The sequence below is a fragment of the Numenius arquata genome, chromosome 4 (genome assembly GCF_964106895.1).
Source record: "Numenius arquata chromosome 4, bNumArq3.hap1.1, whole genome shotgun sequence".
Lineage (NCBI taxonomy): Eukaryota > Metazoa > Chordata > Aves > Charadriiformes > Scolopacidae > Numenius > Numenius arquata.
In genome coordinates this window covers 41,843,964-41,868,900 of record NC_133579.1, presented here as the reverse complement: position 1 = coordinate 41,868,900, position 24,937 = coordinate 41,843,964, and the positions used below count along the sequence as shown (strand labels likewise).

The 24,937-nt window shown below is 39.0% G+C and overlaps 1 protein-coding gene across 2 annotated transcripts; it reads left to right on the top strand.

Annotated features, from left to right (window-relative positions):
- Window positions 1-264: 264 nt before the first annotated feature.
- Window positions 265-24,937, top strand: VSTM2A (V-set and transmembrane domain containing 2A). 2 transcript variants are annotated; one of them, XM_074146765.1, is made up of 5 exons: window positions 265-343; window positions 2,690-2,856; window positions 3,709-3,759; window positions 7,011-7,347; window positions 24,849-24,937. In XM_074146765.1, the coding sequence occupies exons 1-5, from the start codon at window positions 265-267 to the stop codon at window positions 24,935-24,937; spliced, it is 723 nt and encodes a 240-aa protein (XP_074002866.1). The 2 variants fall into 2 exon arrangements, with proteins under 2 accessions (XP_074002866.1, XP_074002867.1); XM_074146766.1 differs by lacking the exon at window positions 24,849-24,937 and adding an exon at window positions 24,727-24,803.

The window sequence follows — 24,937 nt, the reverse complement described above, 5'->3', positions numbered from 1 at the left end:
CTTCAAGCAACACAGCGCCTGAAACAGCTCATCTGAACCACACTGTATTGCAATACTTGCTCTTCCCAAAGAAAAAGACTCCACTGAGTAGCAGAATGCTGCCAGTGTCGCAGCTAGGGCTACAATACAGAGCCTTTTTGTAACATTTTAGAATCTCTTTCTGTTCATATATTTAGAGATACATACACTCAGATATTAGTTCTTCCTTTTTTGAGGGCACCTTTGGTTTTTGTTACCCTGATGTGACTTCTTCTTCGACTTGGAATGATGGGGATCTTTCTAGCTTATGTTGGATTCATTTTCTTTTCAGTTATGTATATTCAACAAGGACTTTCTACCCAAGGTAAGATCACTTATTGTCAAATACGTATGTGTGTTTTTCTATGCTAAAACAGACTCAGAACGCGGGAGGGGGGTGAGGGGGGTGGGGAGGGTAGCGGAAGAAGAGAATAAAAAGAAGGTAAACAACCACAATGTATAGGAGATGAGAACACCAAGCATCAGGTTTAAATTCCAAGCATCAGGTTTAAATTTAGCTTTCAAATTTTCTGTAAAAAGAAACAGAAGTGAGAAGTTTCCCCAAAGTGAGAATAAAACAGGCTTCCTTTACTTGATTGCAAAGAGGGAAATAATAGGTGCCTTGGAGAAGAGCAAAGAGGTGTTGGTTAATCCTCATGCATGTGTTTGGGTTGTGCATGTTTGTATATATGCATGTATGCATACAATAAACACCTACCAGTGCATGCATAATTATTGCATTCAGATCAAGTGCCGGGTGGCTAAATCTACTGCCACCCTTAAAATATTGCAGTCTCCTTTCGTGCTGCATCCCCTTTCCTCTTCTGTTATCCTGCAATCCTCAGAGTCAGACCTTCTTTTCGATTCTGTGACTATGTGTATTTCTGCCCACCCCCACCCCCCGCCCAAAAAAAAAAAAAAAAAAAAAAAAAAAAAGAAATAAGGGAGAAAAAGACAAAATCGACTTCTTTGAAGACCTCTCCCCCACCCCCGTCGCCTTCCTGCCTCCTCGCCGAAAGGCGCGCCTTGCATTTCAAGCAGCGCCGGCGCTGCAGGAGCCGGTTGTTTGGGACCTCGAGGCTGCGGCGACGCCGTCAGCACCATGGACAGAGCGCGCCGTGTCGCCCCCTGCGCCCGCTGCCCGCTCCCTCTGCCCGCTCCCCCTGCGCCCGCTTCCCTCTGCCTGCTGCCCGCTGCCCCCACCCGCTGCCCGCCGCTCCGCGCCCGCCGCCCGCCGTTCCCCGCAGCTCCCGCAGCTCCCCGCCGCCTTCGAGAGGCTGTGCCGAGCTGCGCTCGGCGGTGCGGTCGGGGAGGGTGCTGGCAGTATTCCTCCCCGCCTCCCCACACCGCTCACACGCACTGACCAGGAGGGGAGGGAACGAAGAAACCGAAAAAACAAAACAAACTTACAAACCACGATTACACAAAATGCACAGTCCTTTTGTCAGTTTAACTCGCTGACTAGCAATCGCTGACTGGTGGGGGTGGGGGGACAGAAAAAGGGACATCGTGAAATATAAAGCTAGTAGCTTTGCTGAGTATCTGTTGCCAAGCTCTAATGTAAGGGGGAAAAGAAGTAAAACTGGTTAAGCGTATTGCCCAATTATCCCACCAGTTCTAGGTTAGCTAAGAAGACTGATAAAGAGAGAGAAAGAGGGGAGGAGACAACGAGCAATATTTCCTTCACGTCATAATATGCTCTAGTCATTCTGTAGCAATGCATAGCAGAAAGCAACATTGCAAGGTCTTTCCAAATTTTCCTCTTCTTGAAACACAGGTTTTATTTATTCAATTGTTTGTCTGTAGTCCCCTCTCACTTGCCTATCATGTTTCATTATCTTGCACAATTTTAAAAGCAGTTATAGGAAAGGATGGGAAGGAAGTCAAGACTGAGACTTGAAGAAATACTGGTGCCCTGAACTATGTCCATCAGGATTAGTTTTTAAAACTAACAGTGATACACTGAAATGGTCAAACCCTGTTTGTTAAAAAACTGGGATACAAAGGTGAAGGGTAGTTCTAGAAAGTGTCTGCGAGGACTGAGAAGCAGAAGACATATTGCTTCTTGGTCTGATTATGCAAGCAGAGGTTCTCAGAAAGAGTAATTAACTCAGGTAAATCCTTTGAAATGGGCATTTTGATGAGTGGTTGGTACCCACACCTCAGAAGACTGCCCATTCCAACCACCTCTCCAGCTGGCTGTGGAAGATTTAACAATTCACACCTCTCCAGCACAGCCCTACAAAATACAATAAATCAGTCAGATTTTTTTTTTCCCCTCTTCCAAATTGGTCTTGCACAAAATCCCTCAGTGAGTCTGGTGAAATACTGCATTCTGCCCAAGGGTATTTGGACCTACTTATATAAAACTTTACTACCCCATGGGAGCAAGCCGGAGGGTCTATAGCATTTCACATGAGCAGAGCTTAGAGTGTAAAGAAGATGGACTTGTGCCTAAGGGAGGAAAGACATACCTGGGTGTGAGAGAAACCAGGGAGGATAATGTGTGTGGGAACTGGAAAATTAGAAAAGAGGGGGAACGAGAAAAGAAAACAAAGAAATGAATTTTAAAAGAAAAAAAGAGAAAGACAGAAGCAAAAAGGCAATGCAAAAAGCAGAGAATAAATAATGAGGTAACAGGAGATCTCAATGTTATGCATTTGTTTTACAGCAAAATTCACTGAGTTTCCCCGAAATGTCACTGCCACTGAAGGGCAGAATGTGGAGATGTCTTGTGCTTTCCAAAGTGGCTCCGCTTCGGTGTACCTTGAAATCCAGTGGTGGTTTCTGCGGGCAGCTGAGGACCAAGAGGCTGGACCTGAGGTGACAGGCACTCAGGTACTGATCCTCTGCCATGGGGTCCCCAAACCACCCAGGAATACTACAGGAGAATGGGTGGACAGGAAGGGAGGGAAGGAGAGAAGGATGGGAGGAGGGGCAGGGAACACAGGAAGGCTCCAGATGTCCCCAAGAACTTAATTTTGACCACGAAATAACAGCATAGGAACCTGCAGATAAAAATGTCCACCTCAAGGGATGGTGCCTTTGGTGCCTGTCACTGTCAGGATGCAGCTAGGGATGTTCGCAAAACCACATGGATTTCCAAAGTCTTTTTTTCCCCCCCTCTTTTTTTCCCTTTGGCAAGCAGCTGTTCAGAGACTGCTCCTTGTGCGAATTTTTTATTTCCCAAAAGGCAAGATGCTACACATGCCCTCCAATTTGCAGCTGGTGCAGTCGAGTTGGCAACCCTAACTCTGCATGCAGCTGCCAGATGAGAGCACACACTTTGCAGGGGGGGAGGGGGGAGGCAGGGGGAAACCAATGCCCCAAAGACTAAAAAAAACCCATGATACAACAGCTCAATTTAAGCCTTCCGAGAGGGACAGAGGGGGCCACGTCCACTTACACTGCCATCCAGGGACCCTCCTCCGTTGCCACCTCCGCACCGGTCTTGGCGTGCAGCCCCACGCGAAAAGACACCCAGACGAGTCGGGCGGGCAGCGGGTCCGTAGGGCAATGGCCCTCTGCAGCGCTTCGGGGGTGCTCGGCGGCCCGAGCCGGCTCTTCCCAGCGCGGCCCGCAGGTGGCAGACGCGGCGCGCCGCTCCACGGGCTCCGCGGCGGTTCCGCGGCTGATAGCGGGACGCGGAGCGGGGGCCGGTGACCCACGGCGGCGTTCCTTTCCCTGCAGGTGGAGCTCTTGCCCGAGCGGGACCTGGACAGCGATGGCACGAAGATCAGCGTAAGTGCGGCCGCGGGGCGCGGGCAGCCCCAGATGTCGCCGCCGCCGCGCCGGGAGCCGGGGCCGCGACGCCCCCTCTTCGGGCGCTGCCGGCAGCCGCCCGCAGCAGGCACGGCGGGGGGCGGCGAGGTTGTTCCTCCCCCCCGGCTCATCCCCTCCCCATCCGCACCGCACACTGAAGCGGCAGCTCCTTCCTCGCCAGCCCTGGCAGAGGGTGCCAGAGCAGCCCAGCCCTGCCCCCACACAGCCTATACCCTTGGGGACCCCTGGGCATGAAGGCATCAGCAAGTGAGGCCCTTCGGCAGGCTCTGTTACCACCCCCCTGAAACAGACAACCTGCACCCATCCTTGTACCTCTTGTTTTCATGTACCCTGGGCAATGGCTGAGTCCGCCTTAGCGCTCCAAAGCTGGATTTATGTCTGAAATTTGGCTGTGAAAACTCCTTCAGTAGAGTCTGCAACTATTTAAATGGGTGCTTTCCCAGCTTCATATCCACTGAGAGAAGAAAAGCTCAGAAGGTCTTTGAACAAGACCACCCTGTTGAGAGTAATCTCTCTTGGCCACTGAGACTCTTTCTTAGGAAAGTAGGGTTCTGACATCAGAATTACCAAACTGCCATTTGGACATTAAACCACAAATGTTGTCTTAACAAAATTATGAGCACTATTGCTTCAGCCCTTGTCCAGGGAAAGGATGCCTTCCTCAGTAGACCTGTATCTTGAGTCAGGCGCAAGATACAGCCCCTTACATCAGAAGACCTCAGACCCTCCTCCCTCAGCGTCCCAAGAAATGGGGGGGGGGTTCATGGTGTCGTGCTGACTGCAGTGGAAAGACACAGATACTTAGCAGATACTGCTGCATGAGTATTTTTTACAAACCCAAAGCAGGTTTCCCTTTCTCATACACAATCCCTTTGGAAGTGCATTTTAGATGCAGCCAAGGCTCTAACTACCAGCAAAGCTTAAACCTGCAACAGATAGAGGTGAATCGTTTCTATTAAATCCATTACTCTGCTGCTCTTTGATGCCTACAAATAACTAACCAAGTAATTACATCAAGTCGAAGTGCAGCTGAAGGGCATTTATAAATGAGAAATCAGATATGTTATATTCAAAACCACATATTCTAGCCATACTTGACATTTCTTATGATACTTTTCACCATACACCATAAACCGTTTGTGTCATGACAATATCTTCAGTTACATTTCTAGACTATCTTACAAGTGAGGCCCACATGTGGTCTTTGGATACTATTCCACTAGAAATAGTGTTAGCAGCCAATTTATTCCTTCTCAGTACTGGCCCATAGTAATCCATAAGATCTATGACACAATATAGGCTGTAAAGCTTGTCCCATCTTTCAAGTTAAAAATCTCTCTCATTGTGTGTGACAATAATTCACAATGGGGAATTTATACAGTGTTTTTATAAGCTTGCATAAAATGTTTTACATTAGCAATTAAAAAAAAAGTCAACATTAGGTTGACAGTCTAAATACACTCGTTATAAATGTAGCTTTCTTTTTTTCTCTTTCTTGAAGGCATACAGATAGTCTCCCTTAATATTACTGGAAAGCATCTTCATGAAGAAGAGAGCAAACTTTAAAGTGCATTTAGTAAATTCTTTAAAGAAATGGTAAAATATGCTAACCATGTTTTTAAACTGTGCTGAAATGCACCACTTCTTTTAGGTTTAAATGATAATCAGGAATAAGTTGAAAGCATGCTGACTGCAACCATTTCTAAATTTCAAATGCAAAACAAATTCTGTTTTCCATTAGTTCTGTGCAATCACTTTGCAGATATAGCATAGGAGCAAATAAAGGCAGAATATGACCTACAGATCCTCTGTCCATTTATATGGCTCATATGAAACTTCATTAATTCTTTTACAGAATATGAGCTGTTCAGTAGAGATATATTATTATTGAATATGGTTTAAATAACTATCCAGCACTTTCTGTGTAATTAATATTGCATACGTTATGCCTGAAAGTATGGAATCCATACTTTCAACTCAGCCTGCCAAGTATAAATTCAAAGCTGGATATAACACAACAGGCTGTAAAGTCCATCCAGTACCTTAAAGCAATAATGTATTCACAAGTATTGCTCTTCAATTTATCAAGTGGGCAGAATAGGTGCTTTGCCAACACTGGTGACTACAGCATGCCAAGCTATCAGAAGCAATGTGTTGTATAATCACCAATAACACATGCCTAGTTTCAATCTAACAGTTTTCCATTTTTGTGATTTACCATATATTCATTACTCTGATGTTTCCCCATTGCCTGTCACTGACATAACACAAAGCAGCATTTGCATCCATGTTTGTGTAATGGTGGAAGTAAATCAGGGTCAGGAGTTCTTCAAAGTTGAAGTTTTCTGTCCAACTGAATCCCTTTTAACTAGCTTCCCGTGGGGCAGCAGATATTAATCCAGATAGAGAGTAATAACCAATTAATTAAATATAAATTCTCTAAAGTGATGAACATACAGAAAAGAATCTGTGTTACCTTTCCTAATGCATCTTAATACCTATCACACATTTCTGGATGCATAATTTACTCATGTGTTTTAATTATGTGAGACAAAATTATGTTATGTTACCCTCAAATATTAAAAGCAATTAAAAATAAATCAGGAGTCTTATTTTAGCTGACAACTTTTTAAAAGATCTTGAATATGTGCTACTTGAATTCATGTACTGCAGAAATGATATATGCCTTCTAATAAGTACACACTTATATAAATGAGACAAAAGGAACTACCTGACAGAAGATGTTTTGTTATAGTTAATAAACAAAAAATTCCAAAGGTTTGGACATGCCTGAAGGAGACAAATTAAATGTCAAACATGTAGTTTCAATGTACAAAAACTGACTTACTCTGTAAAGCCAACTAACTGGAATGGTTTAACCAATGAAGTGCACAGTTAGTAAGTTTGTTTAAGAAAGCTCATTAAGAATGTTCATGATCTTAAGCAATTAATTGGAATGAGGGCAATTAACATTTCAGAGCATTTCAGATCTAAACAGTTTTGGAAAGAAAATGTCAGACATCCTCATAGATACAAATAAACATATTCATCCTTGATAGAACTTCCCTGCAGTAAGCACAATCACACCACTGGTTAATTTGGTACTTGATCTTCTCTGGACAGGCTCTACATCAGTAGAGTCTTCCCAGAGAAAGAATAATACCTGACAACATGTTTGTTTGTTTGGTTTTTTCCTGGCAAATTTGCAGACAGTAAAAGTACAAGGGAATGACATCTCCCACAAGCTGCAGATTTCAAAAGTGAGGAAAAAGGATGAAGGCTTGTATGAGTGCAGGGTGACCGATGCCAACTATGGAGACCTTCAGGAATACAAGGCTCAGGCATTTCTCAAAGTCAACGCTAACAGCCACTCTCGGCGAATGCAAGCCTTTGAGGCATCTCCAATGTGGTTGCAAGACATGAAACCTCGCAAAAACATCTCAGCAGCTGTTCCAAGTAGCATCCATAACTCTGCCAATCAGCGTGTGCGTGCCACTTCCAGCCCTGAAGCAGCAGCCAAAATCCCCAAACAAAGTCCACAATCAGGTATGGTAAAGCATTTTGAGCTTTCATTTGATTGCTTACCAGCATGTATAAGGAGGGTAACTCAACAAGGTAACCAGGAATTGTGACTAGGAAGAGTGTGGTGCTCCCTTATTCCTCCTTCTTTCTGGTTCTATCCCTCCTGCTATTTCCTCACTTCCTCAAAGCTGAAGAATAAGTTTCTGTGCAAAAGAAACAAAAAGCCAACAAAAATTCCTGCATCTGTATTTTATTTCTACTGGTTTTGTCCACTTAAGGTTAGCTGTCTAATAGGAGTTTAGCTTTCCCTGCAGTGAGTGAAGAGAGAAAAGATCGTGTCAGTGAATGACTCATCTCATTTTAAGATGGTTGTGCATGATAAATTAAATAAAACACTATCCAGAAGTTAATTTATACCAGTCACCTAACATTTATATCCCTAATATTTGGCAAAAATTAATCTACTTTTAGTATCAATCCTGTTTTCATAAGGAGCTAGGCTTGTAAATCTAAGCAGACTTTAGATGCAGCAGATTTTCAGTTGTGTAGGCTTTAGAAAGACCGTGGGTTTGTCAGAGAATGTAGGTTTGTCATCTTCAGCAGCTTGACCATTGGCTTTGGATCAAGCATTAAAATAGGAGTGCCTCAATTGTCTGTCACATAGAAATTAACATACTGCACATTTTTGTTTGGGAGATTTTGTGCAGCAATGTATAAGTACCCTATAAGCAATATAAGTCTGCATTTTCTACATCGATACCGTAAATTTCACAGTTATGCAAAGGTACATGAATATACAGGAGGTACAACTGTTGACCACTGTATGATGACAATAAGCAGATGGGCAGGATAAAAAATTGAGACATGTTGTAAACGACCAAAAATCCTCTGGAAAACAAACTGTTCAAGTTTAAGGGTTTCTGCATTACTTCTGTTTACACTGAGGGCCCAATATAAAGCAGATCACAGCCTAGCTTAAAACTTACAGTGGAAGCTAACCTTGTTTGTTGTGACACATCAGGTTTCTGCTAGCAAATGCCGTGTCATCAAAACCAAAACTGGGAATACAACAAATTTCATAGCAGACTATTGCGAAATCACTTTCATCTTACAAGCATACTATTAGAAAAGCATTTTGATAAGGAAAATACCTTTAATTTACAGATTGGAACAATATGATTATTCATATGAAAATTATTATCACTATTAGAAAAGATGATGCACATACTACCACCATTTTACCTCTGTATACATTTTTTTAAGATTTATTTTAACGTTACATTCTGTTCTCTTTGCCTGAAATGGAGCCACTTTCATTTTGTAGCTCTTCCAAAAAATGTTTGAGCTGTTAGAGGAAAAGAACTATTTCAATTGATTTAAAATCATCATTCTACCATGGCTTTCCTTTCAGAGAAATGTATATACTGATTATTTTCCGTTCTCATACATTTCAAAGTAGCAGGCTCGCCCATAAAATGAAAACTCTGGTTTCTCTTCAGATCTTTGTGATATTAATTAAAACAGTCACAAGTTTATGAAGTGTATGGCTACAGACTACACTGCACTGGGGCCAAAGTGTGCACACAACAGCTAATCCACTAAATCACTTTGTACATACAGTCGAATCTATAATATTGTTAATGTCTTTAGTCCAAGCAATGTCTTGCCTGATTACTGGACATTTATTATTTGGTAGCTAGTAGGTTATTACATGTCCCTATAGCAAACAAACAAAAAAAAAAAATCAAAAAACAACAAAAAAAAACCCATAGAAAATGTTAATCTTTTTTTTTATCTTGAGCAAAAATTACTGCAGATCAAGTGTAGACAATCCCAATCATAAAGAATTTAAAAATTAAACAGATTAAAATATAATCTAGTTTATTAATTAATTTGTTTTATGATGGAGCACAGATTAATGCTGTATTCATCAGAGGTGAAACTCACCTACTGAAGAAACAAAGAGTGTACCAGGAATCCACATTAGGCTTAATTTCAATTTAATGGTCACTTGCTACACAGTAATTACTAGCTAAACATCAGTTTAACTCATGAGAACCAAGATTTATTTTCCTTTTCTTGAGAAAATCTGGGCCTGATTTTCCAGCTATGGTGTCATTTGGATTTTCGCTCCATTTTGCACTTTACACCAATAGAAATACCCACGGTAGCACAAGGCCGTGGAGGACTTTAGCTCTATGTGATTTTGAGGACCAATTTCACTTGAGGAAGGAGAGACATCAGCTGTAAGATGTCAAAAAAGCAGAAAGGGGGTGTTGTAGACAGTAATAGTCTTTAGTGATATCGAATTAACATGATCTCCTTATACTGCCAATGAGAAACTAACTGTATATGCATGCACAAGACTTCTGTGTGATTACATTACATGTAAGCAATGTATCCATCCAGCCTAGAACACAGAAACATGATTGAGTACAAATTTATCATTATTAACCACGTTTTTATTTGAAAGACATAATGGGTGATCGTGATGTGTTTGTTCATGTTGAGTAATACATTGACTTGAGCAATACTGTGTCAAGAGAGAAGTACTATTAACCATAGGTAATTGTGTCAAATATTCTCCAATATTAGAGAGACGGTGCATAGTTATTGGCAAGCAATATATTTTTCTGCCCTGCTCACAAACTACGTTTCCAGCAGAGGAAAACATGACACTGCAACATTATTGAGAAATCTGTATTCACCTATTTCTGACGAACTTGGCTATAAATAAAAGAAAGACTGACTCTGATTATATAAATATTTTGTCCCAAAAATTTATTTTTTAAAGGTAGATAGCACTTAACTCATTCTGTCTTGAGAACATTGCAGAATTCCATTTATTTAACAATAGATGTTTAATGAGTAGTTCTAGAAAAGCAGATTATAGTCTCTGCCATTTTAAAATTTCAGCATTTCCCAACTGAATATGTTTCTGTCATTCTCCCCTTTTAGTCAAAATAAGAAGAATATCTGTGTTAACTATGAGGGGGCTATATAGCCAGTGCGGACAAATTTATGAGACTGCTCTGACAAATGCTATGTGAGCGTAAAAAAGATATTTGTTATTTTTAGCGTAATGGAAATTCAATATAGGAAGAAAGAGCTAAAGAGAACATCTCCCACAGACAGTCTTCAGATAATATACTGAGAAGCACTAAACCTACCTCAAAGTCAAAAAAGTCAAGAAAGCGAAAGTCAAAGCTAAAACAGCTTGACCCTTTCATTTCATATTCATGGGCTGCAGCAAATGAAGTCAGTCATCACATTTTAACAGGAATCTGAGTAATTTGACAGGCTAATCTGCATATATCCAGAAAATATGGAGGTGGAGTGACAGACATTTTTTTTCTGCATAATTCATAACAACATATTTTAGCCCAAAGCTAAAAGTACAGAGTTATTACAGAGCCTTGTAACTCTAAGCAATGTTGCAATTAACTGAGGTCCAAGAGCTGCAATGAATTCAGGTAAAAGGAAGCTAAATAATCTGCCAAATCTCACCTTTTCATGGATATAAATCTAGACAAACTCTGTTACCTGCATTAAGTCACTCAACACTTACAGCAACATAAAGGGCTGCAGAACTTGATGCGCTGAGAGTTTGTATATCCCTCAAACTCTTCATGTTCTGCCAATGCTGTATTAAAGCACTCAAAGTCATTAGTTGCTTTCCAGACTCAAGATTGGGTTTAGAGAACTCAAGAGGAAATAGTTACAAATGAAGAAGTGACATTAGGTCCATTGTGTGACTGCTTACATAGAGCCTCTGCACATTTCTAGCAACATTTTGTTCTTTCCTGAAGTAACAAATTCAACTATTGACATAACTGCGTGCCGAAACTGTTCCTGTGATGGTGGCAGTGTTTCAATGAGTGACTTGAAAAGGAGCACAATGGAGAAATACAGAATGATCTGGATTCTTGGCATCATAAATCACACTGAGAAGCTGATTATGAGGCAAAAGAATGCAAAAGAAGAGAATGAAAACATATCTTCAGTCTGTTGATACTGATGAACCGATAACATTCCTTCCAGCCTCCATTTTTATCTACAGAACCTAGGACTCTTTTATTATCAACCTATTGTAAGCACAAATTGTATAACCAATTTGGAATGTTATGGAATATAAACCAACTTCTGTGTTGTTTTTGGGTTTTTTTCTTTTATGTTACATGTCCTCTTAAAGCGAAGGGACAAAAAATCCTTTTTAGCCTCCACCAAGGCGACAGCCAACATCACTGCTTTCTTCACTAAGAGAAAGACTTTGGCTTTTGAGGCTGCTGTTTTAGAAACTGTGAGTACCTCTAAGGCTGAGAGGCACCAACAGTTACTGTGATTGTTGCACAACAAAAGGTCAAGTCTCTGTTTCCTTAGGACTACATTAAGGCAAAAGCAAATGAGAGGTTTATTCTTCTTGTTCTGAACCTTATTCTCAGGAATTCTTGCAAAAAGGTGATGCAAGGACTATCCGATTTCACACCTGTATACACTACAATCTCTGCTTTTACTTGAAACTTACACTTGGGTTCTCTTTTCCTGAAATGAGGTCGCTTCACTCTTTTAGCTTCTCTGAAATAACGGAACAAATTCTAACCATATTAATTGATGTAGCCCTATTAGCCAGTTAGTGGTTGACCTTGAAACTGTAAGCATCTTCTGAGAAGTGCTAATCGGCTCCAAATAACTTCATTGACAAAGCAAGGTCTTAACAGCAGCTAAACCCTGTTTTTTAAGCCAGGATTTCCAATGCAGAATGAACTCACCTCTGCCTTATGTTTCTTTCAAAAAACCCACATCTTCTTATATGTTCATACTTACTGATAGAATCAAACGCATAGAAGTATTTAAAATCCTGTTCCTAGTGCTTAGTCCAACTGAACCCAGTAATAAACAAACTGTTTTCGGTCTGCCCATCCCAGACTAAATATTGGATATGCTTAGTTTCAAACATATCCCCTCTGAAATCAGAAATATTATTTTCATCCTTCGTTATGTCCACGGTTAAGCACTAATACTGAATCATAGAAGAAAATCATGGTCTTCTCAAAACTGTTGAGATAATAATGGATTCTGCCCTTAGATGTATGATATCTCCACTGTAATTCATATTCCTGTAAAGGTGATTGTGTTTGGAAAGAAATGTTAAAAAATTTTAGCTAATCACAAGCAGGGGTAAGAGGGAATTTGAGAAAGCAAGTAATGGCAGATTAGAAACAGCCTACTACAGAAAGGGGACTCTTGCAGATTACCATTTTTATTATTCAAGCATAGCTTGGACTACTCTTGAGCAGTTGCCATTTCAGAGAGTGGACAGGTTATATGCATGAAAATATGGAAAACTGTCTTTGGATGCTGCACTAAATATTTGTCTCCTGTGAAGTCAATCCAGAAACAGTGAGGACAAACACAACAGGAACTAAATGCACAAAGTTTAAGAAATTGTTCTGTTCTTTCTCCAACTACATTGTTGTTTACCTACACACATGTATACTGAGATCTTTCCTATTCATTTAGTAACCTTACCACTATATTTCACTGTCCATCTGCCATTGCTATATATGCACTTAATTACGTCTCTTCCTTTCTTTTAGCTGCTTAAAAATTAATCTTTCAGACTCACCTCACCTTTAGAACAAAACTGATATATAAAGATCTGGTAAGGTACCCCGCAGGAGTTGTCTGAGCAGCAGAATCACAGTCATTCAGTTCTACATGCCTCATATAACTTTCTTTGTTAATTAACCACTGGAAGATTGCAGATGGGCCACACAGTTAGTAAAGAAAGAGAAGAAAAGAAAGGAAGAAAAGAAAGACAGGAAGAAAAAAAAAAAAAGCTGTTTATGAGTTCTTTGTCAGCTCACTCAAATGGCTTTTCATTGCTACACAATCAGGCAGCTTGCACTGGGCCATCAGAGATTGCAGCATTTGTGACAGGGCCTGTTCTTGAAATAACTGATAGGATTTTCTTGCTTCAGAACACAACCTATTTGTTACTTGACACATTTTTGCTTGTTTCAGATGAGAAGCAGGAAGTTTCCCATCTATGGTGCTCTACTTCATTATGAAAATCCTTTGCATCACTTAAAATTAAAATGAATGGGTAGAATTATCGGGTAGTTGGAATGGATACAGCTCTTCTGAAGCCAAAAGAACTGCATTCATTTATAGTAGCAAAAAATTTGGCTCAATCACGAGGATGAAGATTAATTCTCTACTACTCATAAAGTGAGAGTGAATTATAAAAAGAATCTAAGCTTTACCCAGCTTGTCCCACCTAAAGGCATTTAGGACAGTGAAGCTATCTGGGAGCAGAATGAAGGGAAGGAAAATACCTGAAAACTGCCATTTTCAGCTCATTCAGATTGAGGGGGAGGGTGTATTCTTGGTGGCGGGTTTTGTTGCTTCAGGTTTTTTGTGTATTTTTTCTTTAGATTTGACCAACTTTTTTCTAATGTTTATCTCTTAAATCTTAGGCCAAACTAGCTAGAAAGCTCAACACTCAGTGTTTTCTTATTCTCTGGACAGGAACTTTCCATTTGATTAAATAATTCATGAGCTTCAAAGATATTCCAGACACATAACCTTCTTTACAGCTGCGGTAATAATCAATTAATCCTTTTGCAATCAGCTTTGCTGATGATAAAGCCGGATGTCATTTGAAGAGCAGCTGATGGTCTTTCCGCTGGCCTTCTGAAAAGAAGACTTTGCCCTAAACCCTTCCTTTTACCTTATCATAAGGAAGTTGCCGTCATACTCTTTGGCAGTGCAACTTGCTATCCTGTCTGTGTGTGGGTGTTCCAGTCTGATCCACCTCACTGAGGTTTGTTCTCCCACCTACTGACAAATGCTATTGTCTTGGAACAAAGCTGCCTAAAATGCTGAGAAGAATAAAAATGTGAAAGTTAACTGCCAGAGCCAGCATTCCCAGTGCTTCTTACATACGATCTGTGTGTTCATCAACAGCAACAAAAATACAGATAGCAAATCTGGATGCTACTGCTGCCAGTCCTATTTCTACTGCTGTTATTCCCTCAGCTGCTATTGTTGCCTGTGACAGTGACTGAGACTTTTCGCCACCAAATCACAGCCATAGAGCTATAATGATTATAGAAAAGACTTCTACATGACCATAGAAGATGGTGCATCCAACTCCAGTTATTCTGTGTAACTAAAAAAAAAAGAAGAGTTAAAAGAGCAAGATATTTTGTAAAGGAGCAAAAATGCATCAATTATGAAGCCAAGAACTAGCAGCAGGTCTCACAGAGAAGTAGGCATTCAGATGGTGCAAAGCCATCTAGTAGAATAATACTTTTTGACAATATGGATACCTAGCATTGTGCCTGTCTGAAGCTCTGCCAAAATAAGAGGTCGAATGCCTGTTTTGTATTCTGTTGAATTATTCACCTGCATACGATATGTACTGATCAGTGACCATCTTATACCTGAAGAGTCTTTGAATAATGATGAATGACATTTCATGATTACAATTGATCCCACATCTCAGAACTGTCATGAGAAAGGTAAAAAAATCTGAAATAAAAGTAGAAAAAATCAGCAGTATAGAATGCGAAGGAGATAGAATTAATACAGGATTCGGCACAAATACTTCAAGCTTCATTCTCACAGTCCACCATTTTCAAACTAGTGCACCGTGGTTGTAGGGGTCATAATGTTGTATTTTTTTATTTGTGTCACAGTAATAACACAGGTGAAGGCTTTGACTTGAGAACTCTGATTTAGCTCTTACAATTTAAAATGTTGTCACCCAAAGTCTCTGTCTGACCCATGTCAGAAGTTATTGTCCTGGACAGCAGAAGGAAAGAGGTGTCTGCTTGGCATCTCTCCCAGTTCACAGTGTTGAGCATTAAATTAAGCCTCTATGACAGCTGATAAACTAAAATGTTGGGTTGTTAAATTGACATAAATTAAGAGATGGCATGGGGTTTGTTTGTATCACTCCTACCTTTGAGGGTTTAATTTCCATAAGAGGGGGAGGTAGGGAGATGGAGGCACTATCATCTTAAACTGCTCCAGCTAAAACCATTAAGAGCTCGTGAGTCATAGCCCTTAGACTGAGGTATGTTCTGTTAGTCAGAGGCGTTATTCTACTCTCTATAACAACTCCCAGTATCCACCAGGCAAACAAAGGATCAAAAGAATGGTCCCTGCCCCAAAACACTTACCATCTAGGAATCAGGCAAAAGAAAACAGACTCATCCAGTGGGATGGGTACAGATAAATGGGAGCTTAGCTGAGTTCCATGAAAAAAGCTCTTATATAAATGATACAAATAGAAGATCAGGTTGACTGTATGTCAAACATAAGCCTAAGCAGTGTCAGGTGTGAAAAGCGAGCAAAGGGGTTGACTATTTCATGCTGAAATATTTACAAAGAATGATAATTTTCCTTCTGTCTATGTTACAATAACCCTCTTTGTATATATTTTTCTTGGTATGACAGTGCTGTTGAAGATGATAGAGTAATATTAAGTAAAGTACCATCCCACTTAAATTTTTTTTCTGATAGATGAAAGGATGAACAGGATACAAAAAGCACAGGAGAATAAGACAAGTTCAATTCTACTTTTCTTCAAATAACATTCTTGTTGCAACTTTATGGTATCTTTCAGAAATGGCTTTGTTAACACTTTAATTACAATGTGGTATATATCAAATATACACATATTTATATACATTACAAAAATGCTGAGCGATTTGTGCTGGGGCCATGTTTAGTTACAACAGCAGAAGCTGGTTACTAACAAAAGAGTCAATTCAAGAAGAATTTTTGTTAACAGCCTAAGTTCCCACCTTCATTCAGGATGGGGCATAACTATATGTAGGTAAAGGAATGAGGATGTGTTACCACAGGACAGTCACAAAAAAACTGCATTTGCTTTGGAATCAGCCATTACCTACAGATAAATAGAAATGCACTGGTTTATATATTTTTTCTGTCACACATCTTAAAAAGTCTAAGATATTTTATATCCATGGTTTTCAGGGATAGAATGAGAGAGAAAGGTGCCTAGTGCTGATAAGAGTAGTCATAAAGCATGCTGCCAGTAGTTCTCAAACAATGGCAATTAACCAATTTTGGGCCTGCATATACTTGAGCTTGTCCCCCTCCCCCTCACTTTTGACCTGTTGAAATGGGCACTGGATATTGGACTGCTTCTCACACTAGTTTTATTTAAATAGCTAACACTGGTGTTTCACAGATTATTTCCAAATACTTTTCTTGGCAAGCCTTTTCCCAAAAAGTACTCTCTCGCTGAAATAAAAACAGCTGAAATCAATGTATTACTTATACATGTGAAGAGATATTCAATGTAAAGAAATCCACAAACAAAAAAAACTTTAAAACTTTGCAGGCTCTAACACCAACTAAAGGGAGGAAGAGAATTAGGATATCTGCTGCAAATGGCTGATGCCTGAATATTTGTGAATGAGAGCTCCAGGTAGGCAGAATGTCATTCTCCTAAGAAAAGAAGGTCACTCAGGGACATTTCAGTATCAAGACAAAAAGGCATTCACAATATGAATATATAGTGATGGAAGTAGTTATAGTTGTATAGCCACTAAACAATTCAGAGACATCAAGAACTCACTATATCCTTGCCTGAACACATGAAATCTGAGGTAGCTGAGCACTAAACAAGCTTTAAGCTGCTAGAAGGAAGAATATGCTTCTGGGTATATATAAAGCTGAAAGCTGTGTGCCTCAGGTTCAAAAATCATTTTGACTCTGACATGCTCTACCCCACATATCACCTGCAGAGACAATCTTCATTTCACCAAACAAGTATCTAACTTATTGCTACTTTACTACTTTCAACTTGTTTATGAGAGTATCACATGAAAATGCTAGGGAAATTAAAATTTCAGATGTTGAATTTTTGATGGGATAGTCTGTCCATATAGCTAGACTCATTTTCAGACCAAAACTGCCTAAGTAAGTTTACAAGTAGCACAAGCATTTAACAAGATTTACAATCACTGCTACAGAAATGAATGACACTCAATGAAACCAATGCAAAACTGTATCAGGATTTCCTAATCATGCTAATAGATAAAATATTTAGTTCTGAACTACTTGTTAACTCAACTTAAACAAACCAGTAGGTCGAGGGAGGTCATTCTCCCCCTCTACACTGCACTGGTGAGGCCACAACTGGAATACTGTGTCCAGTTCTGGCTCCCCAGTTCAAGCGAGACAGGGAACTACTGGAGAGAGTCCAACGTAGGGCAACTAAAATGATAAAGGGATTAGAGCACCTCCCTTATAAGGAAAGGTTCAAAGAGCTGGGGCTTTTTAGCCTGGAGAAGAGAAGGCTGAGGGGAGACCTTATCTATGTTTACAAGTACCTAAAGGGTGGGCTGAAGGATGATGGAGCTGGACTCTTTTCAGTGGTTCCCAGCAATAGGATGAGCGGTAACGGGCACAAGCTGGAACATAAGAAGTTCCATTTAAATATGAGGAGAAACTTCTTTACGGTGAGGGTGGCAGAGCACTGGAACAGGCTTCCCAGGGAGGTCATGGAGTCCCCTTCTCTGGAGATTTTCAAGGCACGTCTTGATACAGTCCTGAGTAATGTGCTCTAAGCAATCCTGCTTTAGCAGGGGAGTTGGACTAGATGATCTCTAGAGGTCCCTTCCAACTGTGATAATTCCATCATTCCATGAAATGCATTGGCGAGAATGGAGGTTGTGAATTACAGGATAAAGGACCTTGAACAGTGCAAAAATTACACTAGAGGTGGACTAAGCCAACTACACTATCTAGTTCATCTTCCTGAAAAATTGTGTTCAAACTCAACAGTGACTTTTTGGCTATTTTCATCATAACTATGAAAATCTGAAGCACTTCCCATTTCAGATACACGATTGGGGATCTCACTCCTCCCTCCTGCCTGTTCAAAGTAAAAGGATGACAGGGTCAGATCATTTTGATGAGCTCATTTTCATCTTTGAGAATGACATTAGAGATCATTTTAGCTTCTTCATAGTGCAAGATGACCCAATTAGGAAGCCTGGTTTTAGTCAAGGGGTTAAAGAATGAGAGATTGCTCTTGTTCAGAGCACTGTTTGAAGAATTAAAAGGAAAACTATGAATCCCAGATATATTGCAGAGGAAGAACAAGATTTAAATGTTTTGCTAGGTATGGGTTGATGTAAGGGATGATGTAGAAAGCAGCCTGAATGTAAAATCCCATGTTTATTCACACCAGTGTACCTATAATTCTACTTCTGTCCATCTTCCTTCCTTCCTTCCTTCCTTCCTTCCTTCCTTCCTTCCTTCCTTCCTTCCTTCCTTCCTTCCTTCCTTCCTTCCTTCCTTCCTTCCTTCCTTCCTTCCTTCTTCTTCTCCCTTCATACTGCCTATTGTCCTTTTATAGATTTAATATGGCTTGTTCTGGACCACTGCCTGAGGCCAAGTATCATTTTACTACACGCTACCTCTATTTGAAGTCTCCCCAGGTTTTCCTTCTCCCAAGTATTTCCATCTCATGCTTGCGTTAAAACGTGGCTTTAGGTGTAACTGGCAGCAAGTTAAAGGCTGTGACCTTCCTTAGCCCAGAAAGAGCTCCAGGAGTTATAGTAGCTCAGACCTCTGGCAGGATTCTCTCCTGTACTCAGGGTTGGAAATTGTTACTTTCTTTTGCCTTGTGACAGGACTGAACACTTCTGTTCATCTGGATTCCTTCCCTAGTGAAAGCTAGGGAATAACCGTCCATTTAGGATCCCATCCTTCTTCCTCACCTGCTCTTCTGGGTGTCACTGGCAGAAAAGAAACACATAGCAGATGAACAGAGCTACACACTGGACACAATGTCTAAGTAGACTTCATGGAAATTAAATATTCTAAATTTCGTGTTCTAAACTTCCTATTCTATATTTTCATCAATTTGGAAGTAGTAGTTCTCTCCCAAAAATGCAAAACAAAATCAGAAATTCAGAACTTTTCTTCTGGAGTGTAAGATGAACCTGTTTGCCATGTGTGGTGTGTTTGCCCAATACAGTGATGAGCAACTCACACTGTTTCAGGCTGACTACTGTGCAGGCAACGGAGAAACATGGACTGAAAGCACAGGCAAAAGTATCTACATTAAGAGGCTTGAATATGATACTTACTGCTTGTCTTTTGTCATTCAGTTCCCCAAAATCAAACAGAGGTGACTGAACCTTAAAATACACATGAGAATTGATTCCCCTGAGGAAGGAAAGGGGGACCTTAGGTCTGTGGCAGGGAAATTTTCTTCCTGAGTGTGGGTATATATTCCAGCAGTATAGGAGAGCTATAGGTAACTGTGATTTCTGCAATTCAGAGGAATAAAAATTATAGTAATTGGTAGGCCAGAGAGGAAGAATCTATTTATTTAAAACCTGTGTGAGACATATTAAAATAAAACTTCAAATAAAATCCGTCATAATTGGTTTCACCTGTCTTTATGAATGTAAAACTGCAAACGTCTTGAAATAAATCTTATGGTTCATTAGTATTCCCAGTAAAATTAAGGCTGGTATTTCATGAACTTTTACTTACTTTACATGGAAATAATGAAAAATTATGATTTCATGTGCTTTCAACTGGGACTGACAAGAAGGCTATTTCAAGTCTAACAGGACAAAGCAAAGCTGAGTGTTGCAAAACAGCAAACCAGGCAAGATGGAAAATAGCAGCACAAATTCCTGAAAAATGAAACTTCCTAGGTTTTAACACATATATGATTTCAGAAACCAGTAGAACAACATAATTAACTCATATTCAGCAGAAGCTGAATATATATCCCCCAGATATATATGCAGAGATAGTTTACGTAATGCAAACAGAGAATCTAGGATGGACTTTTGTGTGACTGACTCTGTTTCTCCTGTACTGGTCAGCACAGAAGCAAGACTCTACTCAGGCATTAGTCTTCCCTTGTGATCAGTGGCTTACTAATTAAAGGAAACTCAATGGTATCCTCACTAAACTTATATGTTTAGTAAAATATTAAAGAAGTGCTGTTGAATTCACAGATTTGTTCTGCTTTTTATATGACGACACACTAATTATTGTAAGTATAACTGTACAAATCCAGTTTTCAGAGGCTCTGATGGGTATTGAGGCTCAGAGTGAAGGAGGCTAATTCATCCCACAGACCTCCCAAACCTTAGCAAGCACAAGGAATGCCAAACTTGCTAAACTACAACTCTTGCAGATTCACACTGCTTGAGACCCAAGGTGGTTAACCATGTCAGGTACTCTTACAAATAGGGGATGCTAAAACTGTAAGACCTCAGGCAGCTGCTGAGTTTACAAATCAGTGTTTTGTCCAGTTGTGAAAAATAAATGGGCAAAGTTAAAAAAAAAAAAAAACCAGAATTTGCTTTTCTATGCTTGTGTCTCAAAATCCCATGTATTTTTTTACACAAATTTTGTCTGATCAATGTCTTAGTGAAAGCAAGGGATTATAGTCATTCAGGCATGCAGTAAGTAACTAGTTTTTTGATCTGTTAGCGTTTACTAGCAAATTATAACTTCGCTGGTTTTATTTTATACATAGATGCTCTAAAATTAATCTCATTGACAGAACAAGATTGATGTTTAGCTATTTGATCCATACACTATGAGCCTTGAAATATGGTTCAGTTTTTGCGGCAGAGATTATTTTATTATAAAATAATAAAATAAGATTGCAACTATTTATCCCTATTGTTTTTTCTCTGTTTTCCTAGCAATTTAAGTAAGCCACATATTTGAATAAATCACAAAGAGTTTAATGGCATGAACTACTCTTTCATGCTGTTTCACAGAAACGTACCTCATGATCACATGCCTTTGGCAATACAGCATTTGTTTACAAAAGGCAGCTCAGAATTTCACAGACATTTGCTCTCTTGGATGTATGTTAGTGGCAGGAAAATAAAAACAACACATGGCAATTCACATCTCACAGGAAGAATTTAACTGGTTCCCAGTGGCTGATATGTAAAAATGTGAGAATCCCTGACCCACTCATCAAGTAGAGTTTAACTAATAATGTAGAAATAATATATGCGTACATACTACCATTCTTCTTACCAGCTTACAGTCTTTGAGGGTAACATAATTGTAGTCCAGCTTTGCCCAGTGTTCTTGCCCTGCAATAAAATGCTTTTAGCTCTCATTATGTTAATTAGAAAACAATGTTAGAAATGTCAAGGAAAGGAGTAATCGATTTAGCAAATGCGCAGCCAGATCGACAGGATTTTACTTATATTATTGTGCTTACAGTTCCAATGATGCTAAGTCCTGCTCAGAACTGTACGCCAAAAACACGTCTACATGAAAACTCTGAATTTTGATACTCTGTATTTTTGAGTCATTTGTATTTGGATTCTGATCTGTACATTGCCTCTGACAAGTCTAAAAATAGTGAAACTAAATCTCTGATTTAAACACCCTATGGCTTTTAGATTTGCGGTCAAAATGGAAATTTCTAACTATTCTGGTCACTTATCCTTTATCAAGATGGAAACCAAAATAATAGAATCTGAGCAAATATGACAGAATAGAAAAAAGAAAAAAATCTGGAAAGGCTGCCTTTAGTTTTGCTGTTATTATTCTACATTTACAGCTTTCACCCTTTCTAAATCTAAAGAAATACTTGGGTTCATGAGAGAGCAAATACAGGTTTTTTACACAAGTCCAGAAAAAAAAGAAACCTAAGTATATTTAAACTCCAGTTGCATTTCATGAAGAATTACTGAAAAGATAAGAGGACACCTAATAGCATATATGTCACTGTACATTGCAAGTCAATTTTATTGGGGGTGATATATTACTGAAACAGTTTGGGTTAGACAGCATTTTGGAAAATTTAAGCTATTAAATACAGACCTGATATGACATTAGGATATACTAATCAGCTCCCAAAACCATGCAGAGGACGCTGTTTATGACAGTGATTTCCGACAGTCCCAGCAGCCTCTTACTTCTCCTAGAAGCTGAAATTGTTTTAGCTATATTTCCCCTAAATTTTTCTCATGTGTTCAGTATTGCTTTAGCTTGTACTTACTGCATGTATTCTAAACTAAGTCCCTTGCAAGATAAAGAAAAACAAACTTGCTGTTTACAGAAGTACATGCATGCATATGACATGAATTGTAGGGAAGTTGTGATTTATGCAGAGACTGAACATTATAAATAAAAAGGTTATCATATGTATGCAATATATGACCCCTAATTTGGGGATCTACACGTGTCATATTGAAAAAAAAGCAAAACAAAAATCAAAGAATGGTTTGCCTGCAAATATTTTAGTGCTGCTCTTCTCACTGTGAAATAGTTTGTCAAACCTATTTTGTATCACACTGTTTCTCTTTCATACAGTACAGCTTTCAAATTCTCAAATTATAATGCCATTAATCGTTAAAAAAAAAAAAAGCTCTTTTAAAAATATCCATGAGACTCTTCTGAGTATTTACCCTTATTTTCATTGTATATATCTTGTGCAGAGGAAATGTATCTCCAAAGACCTCTTTAGAATTTTCTCGAGCAGTGTATTTCTGCAGTTCAATCAGAAAAATATTTAAACAGAATAAAACGAGTGAAAATAATTCAATACATCATGAAATGATCTAATACTAACGAAGTTTCTAAGTAAGTTCTGCTAACCTAGTTAGGGAAAGAAAAGCCTTTATAAAAATCTGTCAAATGGCAAATTTTATGCCTTATATAAAAGAGAGAACAAAGCCATGTTACAATAAAACCAAAACCAGAAATTGAACTTGACCCTTGGGTACCAGCTTGTAAATACTACCTGTATGAGAACAACACACAGGAAGAAGTTACAGCAAATTTTCTTGTGTGTTTGCTTGTTCCTCATACAGAACAAGTATGTTGAGAAGCTCAGCAAAGTACTGCAGTGTAAAACATGTAGAATAGCATTATCAGATGGGCAAGAGAAAAATAGGCTTCCCATTCCTATCTATGTTCAGTAGGAACTAAGCTCAGAGTTTCCTTGGACTTCTTTGAAAATCTTGGTAGTGTCTTTGAGACATGTTTCCATTTAAAAGTTGATATTCATGTAGATATTCAGTTCACACATGGATAATTGAAATATCACTGTTACTTAGAAGCTCTTGTGTATGTGACAGAAGACTAAGAGTCTTTTATGGCAACTACTATGTATGCAACATTTCACACCATGTATTTACAAAAGGATGCAGTGTTCAGAGATCAAGGATTTAGTTTAATCCCCATTTTTGAAGGGAAAAATTTACTAAAGACAGGAACAGAAATACTTTTTGCTATACCTATACACATAGTTAGCAGATACAGAGAAATGTTTTACTGATAAACATCTGGAAACTTTAAAAAATGAGCATATGTCTTCAGTTCTTTTTGCTTTCATTGTGTGTATTCTTGATGAGAAGATAAATGTGCTTTATGGGGCTGCAATGGAATCCAGCATTCAGTTTAAAATTAAAATCTTTTAAAAAATAGCTTATACATGATTAATAGATTTTTTAAAAATAACTAGTTATTAAAAGCCCAGCATTATTATGGAATGCTTATAACACCATTACTGTTATCGAATTGATGCCTGTAACCATCAATAACAGCCATCCTTTTCAAGTATACAAGACAGCTATAAAATCTATTAATCATGCATTAACCTGTTATAATTGGAACTGTTATTTATAGTGTAACCAAATTAAATTTATGGTTTTCACTTCAAGTAATATGTTTTGAATTCTGAATGTAATTCTTTATGATATAGGGAGTTATCAAGCACTGAGACTTGGTGTGTAAGACATCTAAATGCTTGTGTCCTTGGTATGTGAACATTTCAGTTTGATTAGTGTAGTTTTGAATGTTTTTATTTTGATAAAATACTTAAAATATAAAGTCATGTCTTTAGAAATAATATGTACCATTGCTTTCATAGTTTTTTTCCAAAAGAAAAAAAAATCTGGGAAAATATAATTTCTCGAAAATAAATACTCCAGACCTTTTAGCATTCTGTTCCCCCCTTGTAAATAGCACAGCCATTTGCCAGTATCTCCTCTGCTTTACTAGAAAACACTCTTTAGCCACTAGATTACTGTTTTGTTAGAAGTCAACGATGTGATGCTGGAAATGATTTTGTAAAGAGCACTCTGAGGTGCAAGGTGGTTGGGTTTGTTCCTGTTGGTATATGGTTGTTTAAAAAGACAGAAAGAAACAAAAGCAAAGCAAAACAAAAACCTCCCTGGGACTGAAATACTTTGTATGTGTTGTTATTTGCAGTGCATGCCAAGACATTCATGGGCACCAGAGCCAACCTGGCAAGCTAATTAAATATATAAATGTATGTGTTTAAAACAGCCTTATAAGGAGCATTGGAAATCTGCAAGATGAGCGAATATCTTATAACTTCTTCCGCAGGTGCGAGGATAGCTACAAGCCATGGACTTTCTGTCCTGCTTCTTGTTTGTGGCTTTGTGAAGGGTGCTTTGCTTTAATCTAAAAGTGCTGACTTTTTCCAATATCACTTTCTCTTCTTAAAGCAAAGAGCAAATCGCCTGTAAAATCCACGGAGCGGACAGCAAAGTTGACCCTAACCTCCAACCACCACTCTGCACCCAATGTACTCTAA